Source organism: Silurus meridionalis, chromosome 17 (assembly GCF_014805685.1).
Source record: "Silurus meridionalis isolate SWU-2019-XX chromosome 17, ASM1480568v1, whole genome shotgun sequence".
NCBI lineage: Eukaryota > Metazoa > Chordata > Actinopteri > Siluriformes > Siluridae > Silurus > Silurus meridionalis.
The window spans coordinates 8,696,346-8,708,949 of record NC_060900.1 but is presented as its reverse complement, the minus strand read 5'-3'; the positions used below and the strand labels follow the sequence as shown (position 1 = coordinate 8,708,949).

Genomic DNA, 12,604 nt, shown 5'->3' with positions numbered 1-12,604 from the left:
ATGGAATTTGTAATATTTATCCCCATTTGTTGGTAATCCAGTCCATTCTTGCTTTGCCTTAGTCAATTTTAGCACAGCTCAATAATTAAAATGCAATTAAACTTCAGCTTAAATACAGCTCAGTAAGATTCCTACACACCGCATAATAGAGCCAATCACTACCATTCAACTAATTTGTAATTCATTCATATAACTAATACTCATGAAATACATTTAATGCACCCGTTTCACAATGTTCCTGAGAGTATAGTGAAAAAACAAAAAAAAAAAGAAATGCACTACAATTTTAATCTATAAATCCCATTGTACTATTAATATTATAATATATAAATATTATAAGAAAGAGCTAATAATAACTCCAACCTCCACTCAAAAAAAATCTTGTTTATTTATTCCTTTTGAAATGATCTGTATGACTTTGTACTGATTGCCTTTTGTGTTTGTATGTTTCTGTTTTCTTTTAACGGCTTGCAAACTTTTCAATTACTCCTTAGAGCTCTGAACTTGTTTATCCTTCATCAGCAAATTCAAGTATTTCCTTACAGATTGTTACAGATTCTCTAGATGTTTCAGCTGCTTGCTGATGTTTTGTAAGCTGCTCTATCAAAGATCCATCTAAATAATGGTTGTGAATAAAAAGTGAATAAAAGGCATGCTTTTATAATTACAAGATTTCTGTAAATCAAAGAAAAACGAAATGACTAAACAAATCCATTCAAGTGCACATTCGCAGTGGTTAACTCAATTATATTAATTAATGAAAGTTTATAAGGGGACCAAGCACCAAAGGTCTTATTCTGTTTCACCCCGAAAAATAAATTGTGCAGCTCAATCTGTGGTGAAATTTGGTCAATACTGTAGGTAGTACTCCCCAGTGCAAGAAAGTGGACTTACTGGTCATTACCATGACTACTAAATTAGGCATTAGGCCCTAGCCTAATGGTGATAGACAAGAGAAAGTTCTAGGGTGTGTCCCAATCAGCTGCCTAATTTAGTAGTCATGGTAATGACCAGGAAGTCCACCATTTTAGAAGCTGTCTTAATGGCAAAATCGTTCCAGAATCGTTCCAAAAATCTCACAATGCACAGCAAACACTGGGGAGCATCGATGTTCACTATGTTCCATTACTGGAAATGACATCATATTTTCCGCAGCCTCTCATCCAGTCACAATTGTAAGCAGCTTGTTATTATTATTGTAGCTCTCAAAAAAATTCTTTAAAAAATTGTTAATTGGGAAGGTAGGTGGTAGCTTAGTAAATAAAGCTCTGGGATACTGTTCAGAAGGTTGGGGGTTTAAGCATTGGTATTTCCAAGCTGCCACTCTTGGGCAGCTTTCTAACATTTCAGAAAGAATTTTACTGTGCTCTAATGTACATGTGAAAAATGTAAGGAACTCTTTTTTTTCCTTCACCTTAAAGTTCCAAATACACTTTGTTTGAATCTAACAATTTGTTTAATGATAAAAAACAAACAGTCCTACAGTCCTGTTCGAAGCATCATGACAGAAATCTGTGTGAATAAGTGAACACATTTAAATTACATATTTAACATGTTTGTTAAATTTGTAAAATTAGGGAATTTCTGAAAGTTAGGCATTAAAGTCCAGACATATAGTGAGTCAGGGTGATGACCAGTGCCCAAGTAACATGTACATGATTTAATGATTTACAATTTAGGGTGCTAGGGAGATCAGTAGTTAAGGCTCCGGGCTACTGATCAGAAGGTCAGGGGTTCAAGTTCTGGTATCACCAAAATGCCTTTGAACAAGGCTTTAATGGTCAATGCTCCAGTGCTGTATCATATACAGCCCTGCACTTTGACCCTAGTTTCCTAACATTGCTGGTATATGCGAAGAAAGAATTTTACTGTGACCTAAAGTACATATAACCAGTATAATGCACCTTTAACTTTTTTAGTTACGATACACATTTAGACACATTAAAAGATATTATAAATAATTGCCGAATTCAATTGTGAATATTTGCAGCATTGTGTTACGTTTTGATTTACTGATTCACAATTTAGGGTGCTAGGGAGATCAGTGGTCAAGGCTCTGGGCTACTGATCAGAAGGTCAGTTCTGGTACCAACAAAATGCCCTTGAACAAGGCCTTAATGGTCAGTGCTCCAGTGCTGGATCATTTACAGCCCTGCACTTTGACCCTAGTTTCCTAACATTGCTGGGATATGTAAAGAAAGATTTTTTTGTAAAGAAATTTTACTGTGACCTAAAGTACATAAAACCAGTATAATGCACCTTTACCTTTTTTAGTTGCGATACACATTTAGACACATGAAAAGATATTATAAATAATTGCCATATTTAATTGTGAATATCTGCAGCATTGTGTAAAGTAGATTCTTAATGATGAAATTAAAACTGTAGCCCAATCAAAAGTATCTCATGTACTGAGTATTTAGCAGTCCTTGGAACAAACCATGGTACTGTATGTTGGTTTATCTGTTTTCTCTTTATTGCGTATTTTTTTTTTTGTCTCTTTATTATATGTATTTGTAAAGAGTGCTTGGATCATGCAGATTGCCACTGCAAATTGGGGCTAAATTAAATTAAATTAAATTTGTTACTGCCATTCAAAACAACAACAAATCAAGAAATATAAAAACTTTTATAAACATAAAGAAAACTATGTAATCTGCATGTTGGTGGTCCAGTTGTTTTTGGGAAATGTGGTGATGATGATGATGATAAGGGTTTATATTCAGTAAGCACAGTGTAATGAGTAAAATTTCATTTGTGTTTTAAAAGCAGTTATAAGATACACCAAATTTAATGGAAAGAAATGGCAAAATAGTTGAGCAAACATAGTGGGAGTGTTTATAGTACATACACACACATAGACACACATTATGTGAAAACTATACCAGACGTTTTCTTATTACCAGAGGGCGCAGGTCTGGATGGGTCAAGATGTAGCCATTGTTGGTAATAGCAAACGCATAGCCATGGATGCCCAGCTGTGAATTCACACAAACACACATTCAGACACATAAACATCCAGTAAACATAATCATGGTTTATTTGAGCTTTTCATAATCAACTATACACGAGTTATTTTCTGTTCCATGTCTTTCTGTTCATTCCTCTTATCTTTTTAATATCAAAGCCCAATCAAGCTCTGTGTAATTTCCTGCTCCCTATTCTACTACCCAAATCATGATTTCCCACATCTGCTCATCTGAGGTGCACACAAACCAACAGACAGACACGCAAAAGCAGACAATCAGATAGACAAATACATACACACACACGCACACACACACACACACACACACACACACACACACACACACACACACACACACACACACACACACAAACACACAGACACACAAGCACACAGTACATGCCTCCCCTGACACATTGCTGAATGGCATGACCCCCCCAAAAAATAATACGCTTTCAAATGCCAGGAAATCTTTAAACCTGAACCCACTAATTTTCTCTTAAAGATACATCCATAAATTTACTTTTCCATTCCTGCTATTTGAAAGAGAAATGTGCAAAACAGGCACTACTGCAATTTCCCTGCCATTCTTTGTCTGAACAGAAAAAAAAAGGTTGGAACAATCAACGGAGGGAGGTGTAGAGGTTAAAAAAAGGGGGCATGATGCTTAACATATCTTTGTGTTCTAGATGATAATCAGTGAGGCTACACATTGAAGACCACAATTTACCATGAATGTAAAAAACAGATTTCAAAAAAATACATGAATAGCACACACATTGAAGAGTGGGGAAGTGATTTAACAACTATTTTAAATATACCCATTTGTCAAAAATGTCAAAATAATGGCAGTTAGCTCACACATAGTAGTTGAGGTTATATTACTATTTAAATTAATATTGAGGCAAATTCACTTGAAATTTTATTTACATTTTGTGTGTGTGTGTATATATATATATATATATATATATATATATATATATATATATATATATATATAGAGAGAGAGAGAGAGAGAGAGAGAGAGAGAGAGAGAGAGAGAGAATTAAATTGATTGTCGTTTTTTATTAACGCAGTTATTTGATTAAAATTTGTGATCATCAACATTTGAACAGTTCACATTTTTAAAACAATTTCAAATAAAATTCCTGCTTGGTTAAATAATATATAAAATAATCTTTTATAATCTTTTATAAAAAAATAAAATAGAATAAATTAAAATAATGCAATAAACTGTTTTTTTTATATTGATTAAATTGAGCAATCAATTAAATTAGCACATATTAAAATGATTAAATTAAACTTTATAAATGGAAAAAAGCAATTAAATAGTTTTGTTAGACCCATTTTGTCAGGATCTTCTGGGCACATGGCACACACTTCTGGTTTTGTGGCACGCACTTCTAGTTTTGCGCACTTCTGCTGCCATTTAGATTTTTTTCCCGCACCTCCCAGTATATAAGGATGTCTACGATTTAGGTTGGCGAGATTACCTTGCTGGCACCCTAACACCTGAGATTATTGTTGCCACACTGTCTGCTCTGGTTCCTGATCCTGACCCCTGCTCCCTGTTCCTGACCCCTGTCCCTGACCCCTGTTCTGCTCTGCTTTTGGTTTGGACTCTGGACTTTTTGTTTTTGCTCTGCATTTTTTGCTCTGTTTGCCTGTGTTAAGACCCTGGATTGTTTTATTGGACTTTGTTTTTGCCTTGCCCCTTTGCTCAGTTTGCCTTTAATTAAAGCCTGTTTTCTCCTTAACCCTGTCGCATCCTGCATTTGGGTCCTCCCATCCAGTCTCCACCCACCTCTGTCTATTTCTGACAGAATAATCTGGCCTTGCACCATGACCCCCCTGACAGAATAATCTGGCCTTGCATCGTGTCCTGTGACTTCACTGACACATTTGGTTTGCTGCTAATGCTAGCGCTGTGTATTTTTTTTTTGCATTTTCAGGCATGTGCAAAACAAATCGTATTTCCGGTACGGAGTGAGTAGCCACAGTGACACTGCTCCAACTGTAGTTTCTTATTTAGACACCTTGATTTATGTATTTTTTCAAGTTTAAAAATAATAATAAAAATCCGCTCAAAGTGCGAGGCTAAACTTACGCTCCTGAGGGAACTCCGATTTTAACTTTGTTCCACACTTGTGTATCAAACTGAAAGCCCTGTACCAAAAATTTCTGTATAAATACGTGTAACATTTTACCACTTGATATATACATATTATAATCGACTGGCAGCCCTAATATATGAATATATACTATATATTATTTTAGCATGTTGAGGTCAAAGCTTTATATCAGGCCACTCGAGATCTTCCACTCCAACCAATGATCTTTATGGAGCTGGCTTTGTGCACAGGGGAATTATCATGCTGGAACAGATTTGGATCTACTAGTTCAAGTGAATTTGTAAAAGAACCACACACGGCTGTCCACACAGTTTATATAAACAGAAATGTATGTACATAAATCATTTTGATTTGGTTGTTGTACCTTGTACTTGGGGATAGTCTTTAAGAGCTCAGACACTGGAACATCTGTACCAACCACACCAAGTAGAATTCCCTTATTCTTCTATGACAGGAGCAGACAGAAATCAAAAAAATGTGCATATCAACTGCATGGAACAGAATGAAGCAGCGAGAAACTGATCCTTACAGCATTTATAATGTCATTTAAAACAGCCTAAAACAAATTTATAGCTTTTCTCCAGAATGTGCTATTTTAAGCAGTAATTTTAGTCTAATTTTAGGTTAGATTTTCTATCCAATAAGATTTTTGCTGTCACGTCATGTGTTGCTGAAGTCAAAGGATAACTGCCCTTTAGTACTTACACTGCCAGCTTGTAGCTTCAAATCCATTTTGCACAAAGGCTATTGTTATAACCAATCAGAGTTTGCATCTCTGAGGTCATCTAGCAGGCATAGAATCATATCTGCAGTTTCACGTCCTTTGATTGGATGGTCAGAAAGCGCACTAGTCATAGCTTGCAACCCGTAAATATATTGGTGTGGATTTAACAGCTGTTTTTATTATTATTATTATTATTATTATTATTATTATTATTATTATTATTATTATTATTATTTCATAATGGTTGACTGAGGAGAAAAAATGTATTTGGTCACATATATACTTACTGTACATTTACAGGATGTACTTTTCAAGAAAAGCCTGACATCATAAGGGAAAGGTTCAAAACAGTTAATGGTTCGTGAAAAACAGCTTTTTCATGAACTATTGACACTTACACATTCTTTTCCAAGTAAAATTAGCAAAAAATAAATAAATAACACAATTTGCTTTCATTTCGAATACCCAGGCCACAGTAATGAAAAGCACAAAAATGCACTGAAATTTCTAGGTCATTTTATGAGGTTAATGTTGATGCTTCTGTTAGAGATGATGTATGTGGCAGTGTAGCTGTGGCTGCAATAAAAGCAGACTTGTTGAATTGTGTTCATTGGGTTTTTTGCTCCAGTAATGGCATACATTCTCACTGTATGAGATGTATGAGTTAATACTAGTCAAATGATTACTGGTGTGGAGTAATTGATTTTGACGAATATAAATATCCCGAACTGTCCAATTTATTCATTGATAAAACAGCATTCCAGGGATCCCTAAAAGCTTCAAGTGAGATACAATGTATTTTAAAGAAGATAAGAACACTGGTTTAATCTGACTGTGAGTCTATGAGGGATTGAAATCTAAATAAAACTGATTAAATTTCATAGAGTAAACAATATTTTCTTTTGAATTAATTTAAAATGTAAAAAGATAAGAATGATATATAATATTAGAGGTCGCATTGTGATGCAAACTTTTCCTTTTCAAACAATCAATTCCAAACAAACACCTACAAATTATACACTGGTGCCTACTAAAGATAAAAGGTGTAGTTTAAATATAATCAGTTAAAGTGTGTAGAATGAATTGTGCAGCTCTACATTTTAACTGTGTTTCCAATAAAGTCCCACTAAAACAAACAGCAAATTAAATGCTGCATTATACATTTAGTACTCACTGTTTCATTCTTTGTGCTGAATACAGGCATAGCCACTGTGGTCATCAGTACAGGCCCTTGATTGTCCTCCAACTAAGGAAGAGGAAGAGAATGAGAGACTACATCAACATTAATGCTGTAATTTACATTGAAAAAGGGAATCAGAAGCACATACCGACCGTATGCATAAGTTTTAAGTTGGAAAAAAGAGTGGGTATAAATCACTATAATAAGCCTGTATAAAATGTCCCCATCAATCCTTGCAAAATTAGAAGCACACAGACCAAAGATCTTATAATCAGCCCATCTCAGGTGTGACACCAAATATAAAAAGTGGATCAATAGTGTTGCTTTATTAGGGCTGTTAGGAAACCTGTCTTCCCAAAATGCCACAGTAACTGCTCTGGCTCATGACTGGATCAATAAAAAACAATACAGCATGGACTAACAGTAATGATTAGAGAACATAAGGAGCTTGGTTAAACATAGAGATTAAGTGACGGACTTGACTGCCCACTGTATAAGAGAAATACACACAAAATGCCTTTAAATGTAACTTTGTCTTACTATACCCTCTACATTTTCAGATGTGTAATTGTATATCCATAATGGACAACACCACAGTGAGTTCAACATTCCAAGTAAAGTACTTCACACAGAGGATACTGAAAGGAGATAGCGAGAGCGATTGCTTGTTGAGAAGCGACTATGAATCCATAATTCATTACATTCGGTGTGGTCTCCGATGTGAACAAGGCACAGCTGCTAGAGACTCTGGGTAATTAGTGTGTAATGGCTGATGCAGGTTTCGAAAAGGGATTCATTACATTAAATTCATCAGTTGTGATGGAAGCGAGAGGGTTTGGATCAATCTCGGTCTAAGCCACAAAAACAAACCAAAACTATAAGGGTTCACTGACTTCGTAGGTCAATAACCTCAAGAAGGTCAGAGTCACATAATAATAATAATAATAATAATAATAATAATAATAATAATAATAATAATAATAATAATAATATGTCAAACAGGACTGCTGGTCATTCCAGTTGATTCATCTCCAGGTGAAAATCTCATTCTTGATGACTCTATGCTCTCCCCTTTAGCCACTGCTTGCAACCTTGGGGAAACTATAGACAATCAACTGTCCTTCTCCTCACATGTTGCTAATGTGGCTCGTTCCTGTCGATTTCTTCTCCACACAGGCTGCCCAGGTGCTTGTTCAGTCTCTTTTGAGACTGGACTTCTGCAACTCTCTGTTGGCAGGTCTTCCTCTGAACGCTATTTGTTCACTGCAAATGATCCAAAATGCAGCTGCACAACTTGTGTTCAATCTATCCAAGTTCTCCCACACCACCCCACTGCTGCGCTCACCTCACTGGCTTCCAGTAGCTTCACGCATCAGATGCAAAACACTGATGCTTACCTACAAGGCCAAAAATGGATTAGCACCATATTACCTCAGAGACCTCATCACACCTTGCACTGCACCACGCTGTCTGAGATCCTCCAGCCCTGCTCAACTGGTACCACCTTCTCTCAGAATCAAGAGTTGTAGTGTGATTAATCTTAAATTTGTAATCTAGTGTACCATTGCAGATTTATTCATTGCTAGAGACGACAAAGCAATTTCGTACGTCGCTATGGACAAGGGCAACTGCTCAATGCCACAAATGTAAATGTAAATGACATAGGTTGCCTAATGAGGTTAACTGGAATATTAAACAGATGATGTTCTGGACTGAACTAATGCCTGGTGTTAACATCAACAGGATATCCTGCAGTTGAACCATGTTTTGACCTTGACATTTTCATCCTAATAATCTTATGTGCTATAATTATATTATAATTACGACATATTACACTGCTACAATATCCACTGAGGTTTATTGTTGATTTGACTGCATTACCAGAGCTGCCTCCCCCATGAAACAAGAAATGAGCAATGTGTGATCAATATGTGAATCTGGAATGATTTGCACATGTGTCTTTAACTCAATATTATTAACAGATACTTCCTGGAAGCTACGATATTAGCAATAAGTCTGTTTCATTAACCAATCAGATATTAAATTTGCCTTAGATGAGTTATAAATTTGCCTTCCAGAATAGCATCAGCATGTTTCCGTCCTCTAATTGATTGGTCAGAGCGAAACTGTTACAGCCAAGTTCGACTAGCAAAACATGTCTGTAGTGCTCAGCACACATTTATACATCTGAGGTACACTTTTTTATGCCCACAATGGTTGACAGAGGAAGAGAAATTGATTTGGTCTCGGACATATTAAAAAATCCATTTTCCAGAAAAACTAGACATCATGAGAAGAGTTTGGCCAACCCTGAAGCTAGCTAGCTTGTCTCCAGAAAAGGTTTGTTCGCCACTTCAAGACCAAGGCCTACAAGCGGTACCACTGGCTTACAGCCTCTGAGGACCGTTGCAAATTTTATGATAATGCATTATGAGTATGCATCTCTGGTAAGTAGGTTGTATTTTATTTACAATTAATGTTTTTGTCATGTTGTGGTTGTAGTGTGGAGGTTAGGAGCTTGCTTTAGTAAAATGGTTTTCACCCTCCATATGCGAAATGCCTCTCTCTCTGTAATGCCACACATTGTTATATTGCCTTTTTGTATAGTATTGATGGTTTCTATAATTGCGACGTGATAGTGGTGGAATTAAGAGTTGGATTAAGTCGGGTAAGTCACCACTGAAGGTCCAGGTACCAAATGCATGGCCCGCCACTGCATTAAGGGCTTATTTACTTTGTCACTTTGTCACATGAAACTGTTACCAACTAATATTTGAATTTTAAAAGGCAGCAATAATAATAATAGTCAAGTCAAATCAAGTTTATTTGTATAGCGCTTTTCACAACAGACATTGTCTCAAAGCATCTTTACAGAAATCAACAGTGAAGGTGAATGGTGTGCATTTATCCCTGATGAGCAAGCCATGGCGACTGTGGCAAGGAAAAACTCCCTTAGATGTTATGAGGAAGAAACCTTGAGAGGAACCAGACTCAAAAGGGAACCCATCCTCATTTGGGTGACATCAAGAGTTTGATCATAAATCTTTCAACAATACAGAACACTGGAGAGTGAGAAATAACATGAGCACTGGAGTATAAGATTATAAGTAAATGTTCTTTCAACAGTCTTTGGTATAAAAGTAGGAGCTACTGAGCTCAACATTTGTGATCATTACAGATCCAAAGGTGAAGCAAGTCTGTACATCTTTAAAGGGCATGCACAATTCTAGAGCACTTCTTTTTGTTAATAGGGTGATTTTAAAATAAGTGGAGTTTACAGGCACAAAGCCAGAAAGGACAAGGAGATGACAACTGAGTTTCTGTGTGGGGAGGCTGGCCCCGTTTCCTTCCGACAGCAGAATATGGGACGCCATGACAAATCGAGTTTTGATGACCGTAGGAACCTTAGCTCCTAGGATGAAGCAATTAATAATGGATTAGGTAAAAGTTGAGGGGCAAGGCAAAGGCCTACACTAGAAGTAAATGTTGCACTGCATATATTTGTGTGTGTGTGTGTGTGTGTGTGTGTGTGTGTGTGTGTGTGTGTGTGTGTGTGTATATATATATATATATATATATATATATATATATATATATATATATATATATATATATATATATACAGTATCTCCCAAAAATTAGTACACCCTTAACATTTCAGCATCCATTTTATTATATGTTCTCAAGGGACAATACAATAGAAATGTATATTGGATACTGTCCTCTGAAAATAAAATAGCTGGTATGAAAAGTGAGTACACCTTAAGTGACAATCACCAGAAGTGATTGTCAAAACTGTTTTAGAAATGTTAATAATTTGTATGAGCGCCATTGCTATTTACGCAAGGCATGGCGCATGGCGCTTCTCCACCTTCCCCTTGATGATGCCCCAGAGGTGCTCAACAAGGTTCAGGTCTAAAGACATACTTGGCCACTCCATCACCGTCACCTTCAGCTTCCTAAACAAGGCAGTTGTTATCTTGACAGTGTGTTTGGGGTCATTTTCATGTTCGAAAACTGCTGTTCAGCCAAGTTTCTGAAGGGAAGGCATAATGTTCTGCTTCTGACTGCCATAGTACATGTTGGAATCCATGTTTCCATGCAGCCCCAGATGCTACTAAACAAGTTTATCTATGTTTCATCAGACTACAGGACATGGTTCCAGTAATTTATGCTTTTTGACAGGTTGTCTTCAGCAAACTGTTTGTGGGCTTTCTTGTGAGCCAGTTTCAGAAGAGACTTAATTCTGAAATGATGGCCATGCAAACCAACTTGTTGTAGTGTGCAGCACATAGTCTGAGCACTGACAAGCGGACCTTCCCGATTCTGCAAAATCTAAAGCAATACTGGCAGCACTCATGGGTCTGTATTTTGAAGTCAGATTCTGCACCTGACACACAGCACGAGTTCCTGTTCTGAGTGGAACCTGTCTTGTAATGTACTGTAACTCAGTTTCAGGGTGTTACCAATCTTTTTATAGCCTAGGACATCTTTGTGGAGAGCAACAATTATAATTCTAAAATCCTCATAAAGTTCTTTGCCATGAGGTTAAACATCCTGAGGTCAGAGAGAACTGTACCCAAAGCACCACATTTCAACTGCTTTAATACGATACACACATCTGTATGGTTTTGTCAAGCAGACAAAAACATTTACATGATGAACTGGATATGTGTCTTTGCATTATTGAGTGACGTACATCTGTTATCACTTAGGGTGTACTCACATTTGTTGCCAGCTATTTTAAGAATAATGGCTGTACGTTGAGTTATTGACAGAGGACAGCAAATACACACTGCACATAGACTATTCTAAAATATATATGATTGTAAATACACGGAATATTAAACAATTTAAGCAATTGAGTAAAAAATAGTTTTTTATATTTGTATTTTTTTGTTTTTAAATTGTTTTAATTATATTCTCTTTGATTATTTAATTTTATTCTATTCTATATCTATTTGTATTTTTGCCATTTTTTACTGCACTACACACACATTACATCCTATGTGTGTAACAAGAATGTGACAAATATTCAGCTTTGATCCTTAAACCTTAAGTAAGGGAAACAACAAAGGTCCCAAAGATCAAAGTCATTTGGGATTTTCAGTTTTTTCAGGTAATAGTAAGGGTATGGTAGGGTAGGTCCCTGGTGGTCTAGTGGTTAGGATGCGGCGCTCTCACCGCTGCGGCCCGGATTTCGATCCCCGTTCAGGGAACCAGCCACTCTCAGTGCCAGTCCCAAGCCTGGATAAATGGGGAGGGTTGCGTTAGGAAGGGCATCCAGCGTAAAAACATGTGCCAAATCAAACATGCGGAAGATCCGCTGTGGCGACCCCTAACGGGAGAAGCCGAAAGAAAGTTTTAGTTAGGGTAGGGTAGAGTAGGCTAGGGTAGATTAGGTAGATTTGGAAGCCTAAATGAAAAAAGCTCCTTTTTAGTTTGCAATTGAACTACACCGAACATCACAAAAACAAGAATATGTACGAATGAAATGTCTTTATTGCTCACTTTTATTAATGGTAGCTGCTTATTGAGTGATTTCAATGAATAGGCCATTGATGAAGCTTTTAATATGATAATGAGCAGTTTATTCTCTT

At 36.5% G+C, this 12,604-nt stretch overlaps 1 protein-coding gene across 3 annotated transcripts in view; it reads right to left on the bottom strand.

Moving 5' to 3' along the window:
• Positions 1–12,604, bottom strand: part of cacna2d3a (calcium channel, voltage-dependent, alpha 2/delta subunit 3a) — a 238,455-nt gene that overhangs the window by 62,879 nt on the left and 162,972 nt on the right. For 2 of the 3 annotated variants that reach the window (XM_046871522.1, XM_046871525.1), the window contains 3 exons: positions 6,999–7,070; positions 5,465–5,545; positions 2,904–2,978 (listed from right to left, as the gene is read on the bottom strand). In XM_046871522.1, the coding sequence (XP_046727478.1) occupies positions 2,904–2,978; positions 5,465–5,545; positions 6,999–7,070 (228 nt within the window). The remainder of the gene's footprint in view (positions 1–2,903; positions 2,979–5,464; positions 5,546–6,998; positions 7,071–12,604) is intronic. The other variant, XM_046871523.1, reaches the window with a different exon arrangement.